The sequence below is a fragment of the Talpa occidentalis genome, unplaced genomic scaffold, assembly GCF_014898055.3.
Source record: "Talpa occidentalis isolate TD23 unplaced genomic scaffold, MPIMG_talOcc4v2.1 talOcc4.7, whole genome shotgun sequence".
Taxonomy (NCBI): Eukaryota; Metazoa; Chordata; class Mammalia; order Eulipotyphla; family Talpidae; genus Talpa; species Talpa occidentalis.
Genome location: NW_023605083.1, coordinates 27,466,979 through 27,482,859, shown reverse-complemented (window position 1 = coordinate 27,482,859; position 15,881 = coordinate 27,466,979). Strand labels below are relative to the sequence as shown.

The 15,881-nt window shown below is 40.3% G+C and overlaps 1 protein-coding gene across 4 annotated transcripts in view; it reads right to left on the bottom strand.

The window, feature by feature from the left end:
• PIP5K1B (phosphatidylinositol-4-phosphate 5-kinase type 1 beta) overlaps positions 1 to 15,881 on the bottom strand; it is a 285,967-nt gene that overhangs the window by 124,339 nt on the left and 145,747 nt on the right. For all 4 annotated transcript variants that reach the window (XM_054689118.1, XM_054689116.1, XM_037494964.1 and 1 more), the window contains one exon: positions 996 to 1,126. In XM_054689118.1, the coding sequence (XP_054545093.1) occupies positions 996 to 1,126 (131 nt within the window). The remainder of the gene's footprint in view (positions 1 to 995; positions 1,127 to 15,881) is intronic.

Sequence of the window (15,881 nt, the reverse complement as noted above, 5' to 3'; positions counted from 1 at the left end):
TTGGGCACAGCACTGTGAAGCTGTCTGCAGCCTCTGCAGCGCAGGTTCGATTCCTGGCTGGCCGGGACCAACCCACATGGTGCAGCAGACCTCTCCTGTCTCGCGCACTGCTCCCCTCAGCAGTGCTTTTGGTCCCTCTGTCTATTCTGCTCCCCACTCTGTCTCTGGTGAATCCTGTCACCCTCCTGTGCCCCTGGCCTGTACCCCAGCTATTGTACAAATAAAAAATAAATTTAAAAAAAAATAATGATTATTTGTCTTCCTATGCTAAGGTAAGATGAGATTAATTTTTTTTAATTATATAGTTTATTTTAGTAAAGTATACTAAAAGTATGATATAAAACTTATCATTTCAACCATTTTTGGATGTACAGTTTTGTGGCATTAATTACTTTCCTGTTCTTGTACAACCTTTACTATCACCCAACTCTAGACTTATTTGTTAAATTGATTTTTCCCAAAATATAATAAAATCAGAGGCAACATATAGGGGAGACTTCAGTGGTCTTACAAATATGGTGTGCAAACAACAGGAGCTTCTTCACTTTTCTGGAGAAGAGTTGAAGTCGCCACAAAAGAGAAGCTATACAAATTAATTTGGATGCGAGGCCCAATTGTGGGCCTCCAGTTCATCTTTTAAATGAGGGATAGTCAAACCCTGTTACCAGTTGCTGCTTCTGGGGTGAACTCGTTTTCTAATCCTATGCAGACTTCCTCTGTAATTACTGTACTCTTTCCCACCGAGTCTCAGAGTCTTTCTCCAAGAACTGTTACAACTAATTACAGCTAGCCCATAGGACAAAACCTGTTCACCATCTCCATAAAAAATTGTAAACCATCCTAATGCATCAGAAAGTAATAATCATTTGGATTGCTCTTAGTCCTGCCAGAGGCTCCGCTGGCACACCAGACTGACTTGGCAGAAAAGACTTCATTAGGAGGATGTCTCTAAGCCAGTTCCTTAGCATGCAAAGCATCACAAATAATGCTCTTACCTGGGTAGGAACACACTTTCCACCACATAAAAGTCTTGCATGAGAACATCTCGATCCGGCTTGGAAGTGAGATTACCCACTGTGTATCCTATTCCCAGCTGAATAGCACCTTTGATAGCAGATGATGCAGTCTGCCAAAGCAAAAACAAAAACAAGGGTCTCAGCATTAGGCTCACCAGTTGGGGACTCATTCAATGTCACAAGCAGCAAAAACAGGAGCATGAAGTTATATTTTCTTTCATGTTCCTAAGCAACAAGAAAGGCAGGTTTAGAAAAATAAGAGGTTGCTTCTTTTGATGGAGAATCTATTCTAAACATGAAGGACGCTTCTTGTCATGAAGATATTTTTTTGCGGTAATCTTTCCTACAAGTGTTTCTAAGGTCAAATTACAGTAAAAAATCTCCACGTGTCTTTTATTAAGAATTCAGAAACGTGCTAGAACACTTTCAATATATAGCATTATAATTCCTACCGAAAGATAAGTGTTCTAGTCACACTTTTTTAAAAACCAGAAGTTCTATAACATACTTATGAATCAGGAAGAATATTCTGTCTCCATAGAACATGAGAGAAGAAAAAATAATGTGTTTTGGAATATACAAATTTTAATCTGGAAATGGCCTACTAGTCTTGTCATAAATCATAATCAAAATGTCCACACTGATGGATGATGAAACACACAAGATTGGACACATCAATATTTCTATTTTACTACTTTTATAATATTACTGCATAATTAAATTGCATCATATTAACCTCAGGAATTCCTACTATGTGTGTGTATAACTGTATGTACCTCTTTGTATATATACTACTATAAATATATTATGAAAATATAAGTATACTATAAAACTACATATAGTTATATATATTATGATGGTTAAAACTATATACATATAACCACATTTATGTATAATTGTATAACTATATATACCTATATAGTTTTAACCAACAAAATTGAGAAATAGCAGCATAACTCAGTTTAGGAAAATTAGAATACATTCTTTTTAGTGGTTTTATGCAGTGCCTTATGTAGTACTGTGCACACAATGGAAGTTAAATACTCAAATCAGTAGTTCTCAACCAGGGACATCTGCATTGTCTGAAGACATTTTCTAGTTGTCATAACCAATGGTGGTGTCACTACTAGCATTTAGTGGACAGAGGTCAGGGATCCTGCTGAACATCACACAGTGCACAGGACTGCTCATTAGAACAAATTATCCAGCCCCAAACATCAAGAGTACAGAGACTGAGAAGACTCAATTTAAATAAATGGAATTAAGATAACCTGTGTTATAGAAAAACATGTTTTCTTTTTCAGTTAGCATTTTCACTTAGCAAATTCAGGACCCATCCCCACCTCCTTATGTGCTTTATTTATAAAAATTTCTTCTATCTATATCTCTACTCTGTTTATTAATCAACCTATGATCGATCAAACAATTGATTGATCTAACCATTCATTCATCCATCCATCCATCCATCCATCTATCCATCTGTCATCAATCAATCAATCATCTATCTAGTATTTTCACTTTGCTTTTTGTTTTTCTTCTCTTGTACAGGCACAACAACAGTTTTTACATTGATTTTCCATTGGTTATGCTCCCTAATTACAATTTTGCTTTATGTCTTTGTTTTTTTGTACTCAAAACTATATGAGATTTCTCTCAGATTCTCAATGTCTGATTGATCTGGATGTTTTAATTCTGTTGTTTTCTCCTCCTGATAATGTTTGTAAATTGTACAATATCATTCACGTCTTAATTTTGTTCATAAAAATCTTTTCATCACTTTCCATGACTTTATCACTCTTGTTTCAAAAGAGTACTTTTTGGAGAATTTCCGAATGAGTTGTTTTAGTGTGCAATTTCATTTTATTTATGTTGCAAATCATACAACGCATGTTATTCATCTCTATACTGTCTGACATTTCTTGTTTTCCATTTTATTGCTACTGCACTTGAAAAAGAACTGTGTAAAATTAAAAAAAAATTTTCTTCATGCTTTTAATCAAAGCATTTTTAATCAAAGTCAAGACTGACTTCCTCTTCCTCAAGTCCTCAGTCATCCAAGAGTGAGTCCCAAATAAAGCACATCTAGCACAGGACTAAGTCTCCAATAAACACTTGCTGATTTCAGTCAAAATGGGCACGATCTGTTAGTATGGCTCAGCCACCTCCAACCCCCAACTTAACAATCACTTCCCTAAGGAGTTATCGAGTGTCAAGCGATGGTACTTAATCATTCTGCTGAGAATAGCTACCTACTCTCCTTTCTGTAAGAGGTGAAGAAATATCTTTGTGTTTTTCTTTTTCCTTTTCTTTTAATAAAGTCTTTTCAGTTAAGATCCCAGGGTAGCAGGATGGCAAGATGGAAGCATGCCTGAGACTCTGGCCCATAGTGCAACTCGTGCTTTAAAAACAAAAATTTTGCTATTTTCATACTCCCTCTGTGAGTCTGCAATGCCATCAATTGGCATCCATGACCTTTTGTACAAACAGCTCTGACTTCTGAAGGCTGAAATGCATTTTCCTCATTTAACCTCACATAAACATTCAAAAGGCATCTTCTCCTATTCATCACTCAGAGCACAAGATGTGACATCAGCACTTTCCAGAGGACCCAATACTACCAAACAGGCTGTTCCAGACCTATCAAGAGTCGCCTGCACTCAAAGTGCTTTTCCCTCTCTGTACCCCACACCAACTCTGCTTTTCAGATCTACCTGTATTTCTGCTTCATTCAGTCATTTCATTCAGCACTTCCTGAACTGGAACACCTGTCACACAGATGAAGTACCAATTCTTTATTGGCAAGAGAAGGTGGTCAAAATCACATGAGTGTCTATCTGGTGTTTTCAAACTTTAGAGAGCATGAGAATCACTAGGGAGGCTTGTTAAAACATACTGAAGGAGAAACTACAGAGACAACAAAAAGGTTAGTGTTTGCCAGGGGTTGGGGGCAGGGAGAGCTAGTAGGTGGAACACAGAGAATTTTTAGAGCTATGAAGATATTCTGTATGCTATAATGATAGATACACATCATTATACATTTGTCCAAACTCACAGAATGTAAAATGTCAAGAGTGAACTGTAATGTAAACTACAAGCTTTGGTGATTATCATATATCAACGTAGGCTCATTAATTGTAATAAATGTACCACTCTGAGGAGAATGTTGATATTTGGGGAGGCTATGCATGTGTGGGGGCAGGGGAATAGATGGGAAATCTCTGTACCTCCCTCTCAATTTTTCTGTGAACCTAAAACTACCCCAAAAATATAAAGTCTTAATAAAAATAAGCCAATGGGCATTGAAATAAAAAACAAAACCAAAAATATATTTGATAACTTGCATCTCCAGAATTTCTAGTTTAGAAGGTCTGGGGTGAGGCTCAAGAATATTTTCTTGCTACAAGCAGCATTGAAAAAATCTCTCTCCTTCAATATAAGATTAAATTTTGAGTCCCTGAAGGAATAAGATTTTGGAAAGGATCCCACTGACATGTTTAGTTAAACAAAACAACGGTCTTGTGATACGCTTACTTTCTTTTCAGGCTCCTCACAATTCAAGGGCTGTAATGGAAAAAATAATAGAAGTCCTAATAAAAGCTAATCTTTTTTGACCAACTATTTGTGGCAGGCAGTTGATGTATGAATAGCAATAACATAATCACAATCTACAATCTAACAATCACGCACATACTTAGTGGACTCACTGGCTGGCGTTGTTGTAAGTGCTTTTGGGTCATTCTTTCATCCCTACAGTAGCTGTGAGGTAGGTATTGTTACCACCACCACTACTACTGCCCATTTTACTGACTCAGGAAGGTTTAGTAACTTACACTAGGTCACACAGCAAGTGAAGAACTGCAGCTGGGACTCATCCCCAGCAAGGCCGGCTCCAGGGTTCAACTTATAAGCAAGTATACTGCGGCCTCTAACCTCAGAATCTCTGAACTCAATTAACCGTTTCAAGGACCCTACACCCATTTACAGGTAGGAGTTAAGGCTCAGCAAGATGTAGCAACTTGCCCCAGTCACATTGCCAGTGTGCATGGGAGTCTGATGCTCCACTGTCACATCTGCTCATTGCAAAATGAGCCCAGAATCAAAATGGGAACTCTCTTTTAAGTCTGCCTGTTGGACCTCAATAAAAGCAGCAGCTTTGTGAAACCACTCCTTTTGAAGAAACAGGAATAAAGTATTTTATTTGCTTCTAATCATACCCAACCAGAGGTGAGCAAGAAAAACTTGTGAACCACTTGGGAAGCCAGTATAAGCATCACTGTTTATGCCACTCTTAGTAACATGAGGAATCATAAACAGAAGGACGCATTTTGCTGCCCCAGGAGGAGTGACTCCTTAAGTTTTCCTCCTTCCCTTCTCCACGTAAAACTAAATGCATCCGCACTGATGCACTGGGTAGAATTAGAATGCACCTGTGCGCTTGTAAGGTACAAAGCTCTATTCCCCAATGGCAGAGCCATGTAAACAAGTGGCACATTAATTAAACCTGATTAAAAAATAAAAAGCATCTTGTCTGTTTCATGGACCCATCTGATTATGTTCACTGAGGTGTGCAGGTTCTCAAATCACCAGCAGCAAGGCACCATCACCCGACGTTTCTCCTTTGGACATTACGTCTGGTCCCATGAAACGTAGTATTTTCTTTTTTTTTTTTTTTAAAGATTTATTTATTTATTTATACAAGCACTGGGTACAGGCAGAAGCGCGGGAGGGTGAGAGAATTCACCAGAGCCAGAGCGGGGAGCAGAGCAGGCAGAAGGACTGAAGTACACTGCTGAGGGGAGCAGTGGGCGGCAGGAGAGGTCTGCGCGCCATGCGGGAACCTCCTCCGGTGGCCGGGGAGCAGCCAGGGATCGAACTGGTGCTGCAGAGGCTGAGGGCAGCTTCGCAACCCAGCGCTCAACCGCTGCACCACCGGGGAGGCCCGAAATGTAGTATTTTCAAACACAAGCACCCTTGAGCAAGATGTGCTTTAAAACTGTGAAACCACTTTGCAGCGCTACCTGGAGCATCTCTGATTAGCTGATGAGTGAATCGTGATGATGACAAAAACTCTTCTGTGCAAAGTGTTAGATGTTGTTCTTTTAGAGCCAGGAGTTTTTCCTACAAATTTGGAGCCCCAGCCTCCCCATTCTTGTGGCCTGTAGGGCAGGATGGCCATGCATACTCGCTGCATGGCTTTGCATAGGTTTTAAAAGTGTGGGGACATGACCATTTTTCCTTCTGACTATATAGGGGGGTGAGGGAGATGGCTCTAAAACATACAAATTCAGATTTCAGAACACAGCAAAAAATTCTATTTTTAATTCAGGACTTTTCAGGGCTAAGTAGAGGCATCATGTTGCCTGGATACTAGCAAAACTGCTAAAGTATTTGCTACATGGGGAAAAAAACAATATCACAGGGAAAAAATTACAAACATTTACTTTCATAGCACCCCCTGACTATCCCAAACTTGTTCATCATGGTGATGCTGATCTGATCTTAGAGGAATATTGATGTCAGACTGCATTTGTGTAATATGTTATAGTTCTCAAGGCACTTTTTATACACTTTTCTTTCCTTTTTTTTAAAAAAAAAATATTTATTTATTTATACAAGCACTGGGTACAGTCAGTAGCACGGGGGCGGGGGCGTGTGTGTGTGTGAGAGAATTCACCAGAGCCAGAGCGGGGAGCAGAGCAGGCAGAAGGACCGAAGCACACTGCTGAGGGGAGCAGCGGGCGGCAGGAGAGGTCTGCGCGCCATGTGAGACCCTCGCCGGTGGCTGCAAGCAGCTTTGCAGCCCAGTGCTCAAGCGCTGCGCCACCAGGGCAGGCCCACTTTTTATACACCTTTCTAAAAATCATTTTTTATTGGGGTGACATCAGCTTACAACACTGTCTGATTTAGAAGTAGAGGTTCACTGCATCCACAGTCCTCCACCACAGTCCTTCCGTCCCCTTTCCCTTTGCTCCCCACCCTTTAACCTCTCCCTCTGGTAGCCTCAATTTTACAGTGAGATTTCTAGGGTTTATTTTTGATTTAGTTTTGCCTATTCTTTTGCTTCTTTATATTCCATTTGAGTGAAAACATCCAGTATTTATCTTTCTTCTTTTGACTTACTCATTTAGCATAATCCCCTTCAGTTCCATCCATGTCACAAATGGCAAGAATTCATTGTTTGTTTGTTTTTTATAGCTGAGTAGTATTCCATTGTGTACATATACCACAGCTGCCTAATCCACTCGTTCATAACTGGGCACGTTGTTATTTGGATAACTTGACTAGTGTTAATACTCAAAGCACTATCTTTTAATGATTGCATTGATCATTGCAATTGTTACAGAGGTAGGAAGAGTTTACAATGCCTATTTTATAAAGAAAATGTGGCTTTGGGAGATTAACTTGATAAAATCGCTTGGCTAGTGTGTGGTAGAGGCAGGAATGCCACCTCCATCTAGAAGCCAGCAGTGTAGCGCACTCTGGTTGCACAGGGCTTTGCTTGCCTGATTTCCCTTCAGGAAATGAAACTGAGGAGAACAATGAGATAATAATGATGATAGTAACAATAAGACTAAGTGTCTGAACAAACCTGCTATTAGGAGAGCAATGATCCTGATAACAGTGAGATTTTAATGATCTTCCATTGGTTACAGGAAACTGCTTTCTACACCACATTGTCTATGAAATTAGATCACTTAATATGCCATCAGATATCACAGGCTTTAAAAGGAAGTATTAAAACATTTGACGTCAACAGCATTTTTCTTCCTGAGGTGTTCTGATAAACTAATTATAGGATTATAGCTAATATATATGTTGCCAGAGTGATTTTTTTCAAAAGTACAGATCCAATCATGTTACCACCTTGCTTGAAACCCTCTCATGTCCCTGGTGCCCTCACTGCAGGATTAAGTCCAACCCCCTTGAAGTGACATGGAAGTCCGCCTTCTAACATCACTCCCCCCTTTGGATTCCTGGGCCATAGTATAAAAAAGTTTCTCTCTCTCTCTCTCTCTCTCTCTCTCTGTCACACACACACACACACACACACACACACACACACACAAGTCCATTCTTCTGTTCATTCACTTAAAGAGGATGGAAGAATTTTCTGTGAGGCCTTGGTGCTAGGTGTTGGGGAAAGCACGAATCAAGAAAAGACACATGGCTCTTGCTCTTGTGGGAAGTTCCAGTCTAGTGATGAAGAGAGATACCAAACAACAACATTCACAATGACAACTGCAGCCAGTGATGAAGAATGAAATATGTGGTCCCTAGACTCTGGGCCATGCAATGCGCTAGTGTCACCTAGGAACCTGGAAGGAGAGAATCATTGCCCAACCCCTCCGATGGTGGCAAAGCTAAGAGAGGGCTCCAGGGAGGGTGGGAGGCTCACTCATCAGCTTCCAGAACTTCAGGATGAATTTATATGTGACCAATTATATGTGACCATTGAGCTAGGGCTACAGCTGATCTGAGCTTGTCCAAGTGAGGACCTGGAGGAACAACATGGAACTGCCAGCCGGAGAGATGTGTTCTCCCCATAAAGGTGAGGTACAACCACTGTTGGGGTGATAGCTACAGAGCCTCTGCATGCACTGACAGAGAGGGGTGCACTCCTGCAGAACCTGTTTGTATCAGCCAGTGATATAAACACCAAGGAAGATATAACTGAGGCCAAAGGTGTGGAGATCCTTAGGAGTGGTGCAGTTACGAAGGTCTGCTTGGAAGCTGAAATGGGAAAGGTGAGGACCAGCTAGTCAGCAGGTCATAGCAACAAGCTGGCTTGTGTCCCCAAATGCCAGGTATTCTCCCACAAATGGGGGATATGGCAGTGACCCAGCCAGAGTCCTTGCCCAAAGGAATTGAGAGTCACATTAGGAGGGTAGGGGGCTGATTTTCAGGCAAGGAGAAGTAGTGTTCAGGGGCCTGTGTGCAAAGCATTGTACATAAAATACCACGAGCAACAGGGAGAACACCAAAACAGGAGGCAGGAAAGATGGTGCAGCTCTGGATCTGGGTCTTCCAGGCCATGGTAAGGATTTGATGCTTTTTGATGTGTTTCAATGAGGCAGTTGCATTCTAATTTGAACATTTTTGTCCCCTACTGTCCCTGTCAATTATTTCTGGGTTAGATCTTTCCCTGCCCCAGGATGCAATCTAGGCCAGGTCTAGGACCCTTCTGGTGACTCCCAGAACAAAAGTTCCTTTGCTCATTTCCAGTTGCAGATCATAAAAAATGGCCTCACTTAGGTTTCGGGTATGTCTAGTCCACTTAATAATCTAAAACTTTAAATATACTTGCAGTTGTCATCTCCTTATCCCTCAGATGGCCTGACAGAAGCTGGCTGCCAGCAGTGGGAAGAGTTGGGTTTTTTTTTCCTTCTTTTCTAACTGATTGCTGGAGGCACCAAGAAAGGTGTTAGTTGAAGAGTACAACTCTACTCAAAAGGCCTGCCAGGAGTACACATCTCTTTGTGGGATGCATTCAGTGGATCTGTAGCTATCGCCCCCAATAGTGGTTCTCACCTTTACAGGGAGAACACACCTCTCCGGCTGGCAATTCCATGTTGTTCCTCCAGGTCCTCACTTGGACAAGCTCAGATCAGTTGTAGCCCCAGCTCAGTGGTCACAAGTAACTGGTCACATATAAATTTATCCTGAAATTCTGGGAGCTGACAAGTGGACCTCCCAGGAGCCTTTTCTTAGCTTTGCCATCATCAGAGCAGTTGGCCATGATTCTTTCCTTCCAGGCTCCCAGGTGACACCAGCGCATTGCATGGCCTAGGGTCTAGGGACCACATATCTCCCTCTTCAGTGGTCTCACTGAAGCCCCCTTCTCTAAGCCTGAGATGACGAGCAGGCTCTCTCCTGACTCTGGATCTTGTGGAAGTTACTCATGACATCAATACTGTCTCCAAAACTCCTGCCACCTCATGGTGAGTCAGTCAAGCTCTTTCGTCTGCTGGGAGAATCAGTGAGCTGGTTGCTGACCCCTTTTTCCTTCAGGTTCCATCCTGCAGGCTGACAGCAGAGTACGGATGTGATTAAAATGTGTCCACCCTTTCTGCTTATACTGTCACTGAATGAGTCCCAGGTCCCGCTGCTCACACTGGGTTCTAATCAGCTGCACCAACCAGCTGCTCACCATGTTCCAGTCCCATGCCACATGATCGCCACACTCATCATTCTGAGGCTTTTCCGAAAAGTAGCCCCTCCAGCGTTAAAAACCTTCACTTTTGACTATGGGTGCCTTGGCGGTAGGTGTTGTGGTGACAAGCATCTGAGGAGGCGTGAGCCTATGCCTCTGAATCACATACAGTGCTGTAAACCAATGTTATCACAATAAATAAAATCTTTCACTTAAAAAAAAATCTTGGCCACCAAGACTTCCACAACTTAATTTCTGCTAATTGTCACTGTAAAAATAAATACAACTCCAAAGGCTAACTTCTGTAAAAACACATCCCTGAAATGTGGTGACTTCATCAACACAAGCTTATGTCTTAATCAGGAATAGTCTGCTGTGGGTTTGTTTAATCGGTGACCCCTCTCCTGTGTTGGCTGGTATCCAGCTCTGACAATGTCCAAGGGTCTCAGAGTTGTCCAAACGCAGATGGCAGATAGAAGAAGCAGGAGTGGTCAAGGAACACCCACTTCTACCTTTTCCTGAGGTCACAGTGCAAGATATACACCCCAGGTCCCCTCCTCAATGCTTCCCCGCCCTGTTTATCTGTATCTCGTCTGTATGGCTACCATTAGTGGGCTCCCTTTGGCTTCCAGTGGGTTTGGCTAATAGGACCTCTCAGCAGAAGACTAAAGAGAGGTTTGAAAAATGACACCTGGGTATTTCCACCCTCCCTTCCCTTCTTACAAGTTTGACTCAGACTGGTTGTGTCCTTCTGAAGGTTACAGTTCCTTTCATGTGGGTCTCTCAAATAACTCCTATTTTGGATTCTAGAAACCAGACAGTTGTTTTACATCTCAGGCCTAAGGGAAGTGAACAGATAGGCTCCAGCCTCAAGATACTGTACAATCCATGTGGTTTCCTGACAGTCCTAAATCTTTGCAAACAGTGTCTTTCTTAAACTCTCTTCAAATCACCGAATTTGAGTGTGAGAGCCATCTATTGTCCAGACCTCCAAGAAAAGACCCATTCATCGACCATCAGGAAGGATGAGTCACATGGCTCCACAAGATGGAAGGAGGACTGACGCTGCAGCTGCTTTTCACCTCCGGGTCTGCTTTGGAAGAGGGACCACAAATTCTGGCAGAGTTTGTTGTCTTGGCCACACCACAGATCCTGTTGATTCTACACAAACCCACCACTTCAGCCAAACTATTCCGTGACATATGCATTATGATTTCTGATTTCTGGGCTCAAGGATCTCCAGGCCTTCATGTGTCATGGTGTTCTGCTCTCCTTTTGGTCTCAAACTTACTCTTCTACCACTAATCTGTCCAGTCTTTGTTCCTACAGCAGTTTGACAACATCACTCCCTTTCCCCAGAATGAGTGGATTCATAAATGACTTTCAGGGTATGCTGTTACTTTCATGACAGGCAACTACTTTCACACTTTCTGCAGCCATCTACATTTTCAGAAATAAGAATACTGGAGCATCATTTGAATGTGCTTGCAAGGACCTCCCATGTGGTAAAACTGTCATAACAAGGTCATCCTGACACACACAGCACTAAAAAGCCTTGAAAGCAGCCCGAGACAAATCCATTTTCTATTTCATTTTCTCTTATTACTAGACCCTTCTTTTCACAAGACCCTATTGCATCCACCTGTTTGTAGGATTTGATTCTTTAATGGTGATAGAAAAGACAGAACAAAGAAAAGATTTTTTGGTTTCTTTGAAATTAGCCACCTTATTGATGTGATTGGCAGTGAGGCACAATCTCTCATTGGAATGGAAAAGCACATTAAGCAAACTCTTCTCATTACCAGAAAAATACTGTGCTCTTAAGGTATCCAGCAGTGGTAAATTATGCATACTTAATTGCCCTTAAAAGAGATGTGCCATCAACTAGAGATGAAATTTTTGATTTAGGATAGAACAGCATTATGAATGTTGCTATATTAGTCTTTTAGAAATATTGCAGTGCAGACTGAAGACATTCATCATAAATGTGGCACAGTATAATATCCTTTACACCATCCCTACACACTAGGGAAGAAAGCTTCATTTATTTGTAAATTCAAAATGAAAATAGTATTTATTTGATACAAATACAAATTTAAATTCAATAGGTAAAATAAAAAAGGATTGCATCATCTTTCTAGAATTATGAAACAAATTCACATAGTCCTAGAGTATTTCATTTCCTGGTAAGGGAATTGTCAATTTCAAAGGTAAAATATTACAGCAGTACAATGCTGTAGTGAACACAATGCTGATGGCAGATGTTGCTAGTTGTCTTCAGCATCTATTTGCCCTTCTAATTTAACTGCTGTTCTTAATAAGGATTGATTTTGTCTCCCAGGGGACATTTGGCAGTGTCTGGAGACAATGCTGGTTGTCACAACTGGGGAGTGCTGCTAAGTGACATCTACTGGATAAAGGCCAAGGATGCTGCTCACTATCCTATCAATGCACAGGACAGAGCCCTCAACAAGGAGTTCTCAGCCTCAGTGTAATAGTGCCACAGTTGAGAAACTTGTCATAAAGGAAATTTCAATTGTGCATTTTGCTTGATTCTCTTGCAGCTAGGTATAATCACATGATTAACTTCTGGCCACAGAGATGTAAGAGGAAATGATGCATCCAACTCCAGGCTCACACCCTTACAGGAAGAGGACTGACCACTGCAGATGTGATGGTTTGAGATGAAGCAGCTTTCTTTGATCATGTTGAGAAGCTGACAGAAAAACAAGATAACCCAAAGCAATATATAGATTCTACACAACTTGTATCAAGGTTTCAATGGCATTTGGTAAAGAAATGGAACAAACATTACTGCAATTCAGATGGAAGCACAAAAGACCTGAATAAACAAAGTAATCCTCACAAAAAGGAAGAAAAACAGTGGTTTCAAACTCCTAGACTTCAAACTTATGCTACCAAGCTATAGTATTAAAGACAATATGATTCTGGCATTAAAAACATACATGTAGACCAATGGAAAGGAATTGAGAGCACAGAAATAAACCCATACATATATGGACAATTAATCTATGACAGAGGAGCCAAGAGTAGACAATGGAGAAAGGAAAGTCTTTTTGACAAATGGTGTTGGAAAAACTGGGCAGCGATATGCTAAAAAAAATAAGGAACAGAAACAAAGAAAGAGAAACTAGATCACCCCCTCATACCTCACACAAAAATGAATTCAAAATGGATTAAAGACTTGTAGGTAACACCTGAAGCCATAAAATACACAGAAGAAAACATAGGCAAAACCCTCCACAACACTGTTTTCAGTGATGTCTTTGTCGATTCAAGTCCAAAGGCAAGAAAAATGACAAATAAACAAACAGGACTACATCAAACTAAAAAGCAGCTTAATAATGAAACAAACTATCATTAAAACAAAAAAAACACACCCCATTTAATGGGAGAAAATACTTGCACATCATACATCTGAGAAGAGGTTGACATCCAAGATCTATAAAGACCTCATACATCTCAACAAAAAGAAAACAAACCACCTCATCAAAAAATGAACAAAAGCACTAAATAGGCACTTCTCCAAAGATGACATACAAATGGCCAACATGCAGATGAAATAGTGCTCATCATCACTTATCATCAGGGAAATGCATATCAAAATCTCAGTGAGATACCATCTCACACCTGGGAGAATGACCCAGTCAAACGCTCCAGGAATAGTAAGTATTGGGAAGATGTGGCAAAGAAGCAACGCTCATGCACTGCTGGGAATCTAGATTGGCAAAGGCCTGATGAAAAAGTATGTGGGCTTCTCAAAATATTAAAAATAGATTCAACATACAACACAACAAATACACTCCTAGAAACAAGCACTAATACAGACTCCTGTGTTCACTACAGCACTATTTACAATAGTCAAATTATGGAAAAAACCTATGTTCCCCAAGAACAGATGAGTAGATTAGGAAGATACAGTATATCTACACAGTAGAATACTACTCAGCAATCATAAGAAGATGAATTACTGCCCTTTATGACAACATGGATGGAACTGCATAGATCAGGGGGATGATGCTAAGTGAAATAAGTCAGAAGGACAAAGACAAATATCACCTGATTTCACTTACATGTAAAATATGGAGACACAAAATAAGCAGTCAGTCAAAATCAAATCAATAACACATCCTAGAAATTTGTTAGTAAAATTAAGGCTACCAGACAGGGTGGAAGAGGGTGAAGAGCACAGTATGGAGGGGACCAGTGGACTATGGAGGAGGCCTATGGTGACTTGGTAGTGGGAGTGCCTGGTAATGGCACTAGTGAGGACATACATCTCAAGAAGGGTGATCCTCTACCTCTGAGTCACACACAGTGCTGTAAAAACATTACTTCAATAAAATAAAAATCAAACCAAAACAATAAACCGAGAAGATGACTAAATAAGGATACTACAACCATAAAAAAAAAAAAGAGAGAGAGTGTCTCCCTGGTGGCCTAGGGTCAAGTCTCAGTGCTATCACTGCTATGGCCTGAGTTCGATCCCTGGCCAGTGAGGTAACCCACATGGCACAGCAGACCTCTCCTGTCTTGCCTGTTGCTCCCCTTAGCAGTGTATTTCAGTAAATCTGCCTGTTCTGTTCCCTGCTCTGTCTCTGGCCTATACCCCAGTTCTTCTATGCAAAAGTAAAAATTAAAAAAGAAAAAAATTTAAAATAAAAAAAGAGAGGGAAAGAAAAACAAGATAAAAAACTGTTCATCTGATGACTTTCTGGAGAGGAAGAAAACCATCTCTGCACTTAGGTTATTTGAGAAACAACTTCAACTTTTAAGTCAGTCATGCTGGTTCTTGCTTTTACAAATAGTTGAACCTATATTTCAATGGTTTACAAACTATTAATTTATAACCAAATGTTCTTTATCTGAAGGTCTATGCAGGTAGCATTTCTCACTCTGCACGCTTGATCGTAGTTTGCTTTTCACATAATATCCTTCCATGTCCAGCTACACAAATTCTCATTACTTTTAATTGTTTATATAGTTTTCATTGTACATAACACTATTACATTAAGTATTCTACTGATAGTCTTTAGAGTTCTTGTTTTCACTTGTTAAGAGCAAATAATACTGTAACGAATGTCCTTGTTCACATATACTTGCATACTTCTCTCTTGTGTGTTTCTGCAGATTCTTAGGAAAAACAATTGCTGAGTTAAATTATGTATACCTTTATACCTTTAGTAGGTGCTACCAAAAGAGATCTCATGAATTTATCTATACTCACCAACAGAGTAGAAGAATGCGCTTGTCATCAAGCCCTCACCAACACTGCTGTCATTAATATTTTTTGTTTGGCCCCATCTAACTATTTTAGTTTCCACTTTCCTGATCACTAGTGAGGGAGGTTTATTTTGTGTGTTCACTATATTATCTGTCCTTAATTTCATAATTTTCATATTTATGGTTGCACTAATAACAATGCTCGATTATTTTATACCAATTAAAATTAAACTGCATTTACAAAATAATTCCCAAGAAAACTCTAATATAAGAACATTCCTTGCCTGCTCTTTGGAGTTTTTATGATTGTAATTATAAACCCTCACAGGGAAGAAACTGTAGGTATTCTTTATCTATCAAATGAAGTTCTTTCCTCCCCTGTTCTGTAGAACATTTATACTTCTGTAGGTAGTTTTTAAAATCTGAAAACAGTACTTAAGAAGAATTCACAATCATACTTAGACTAAAAA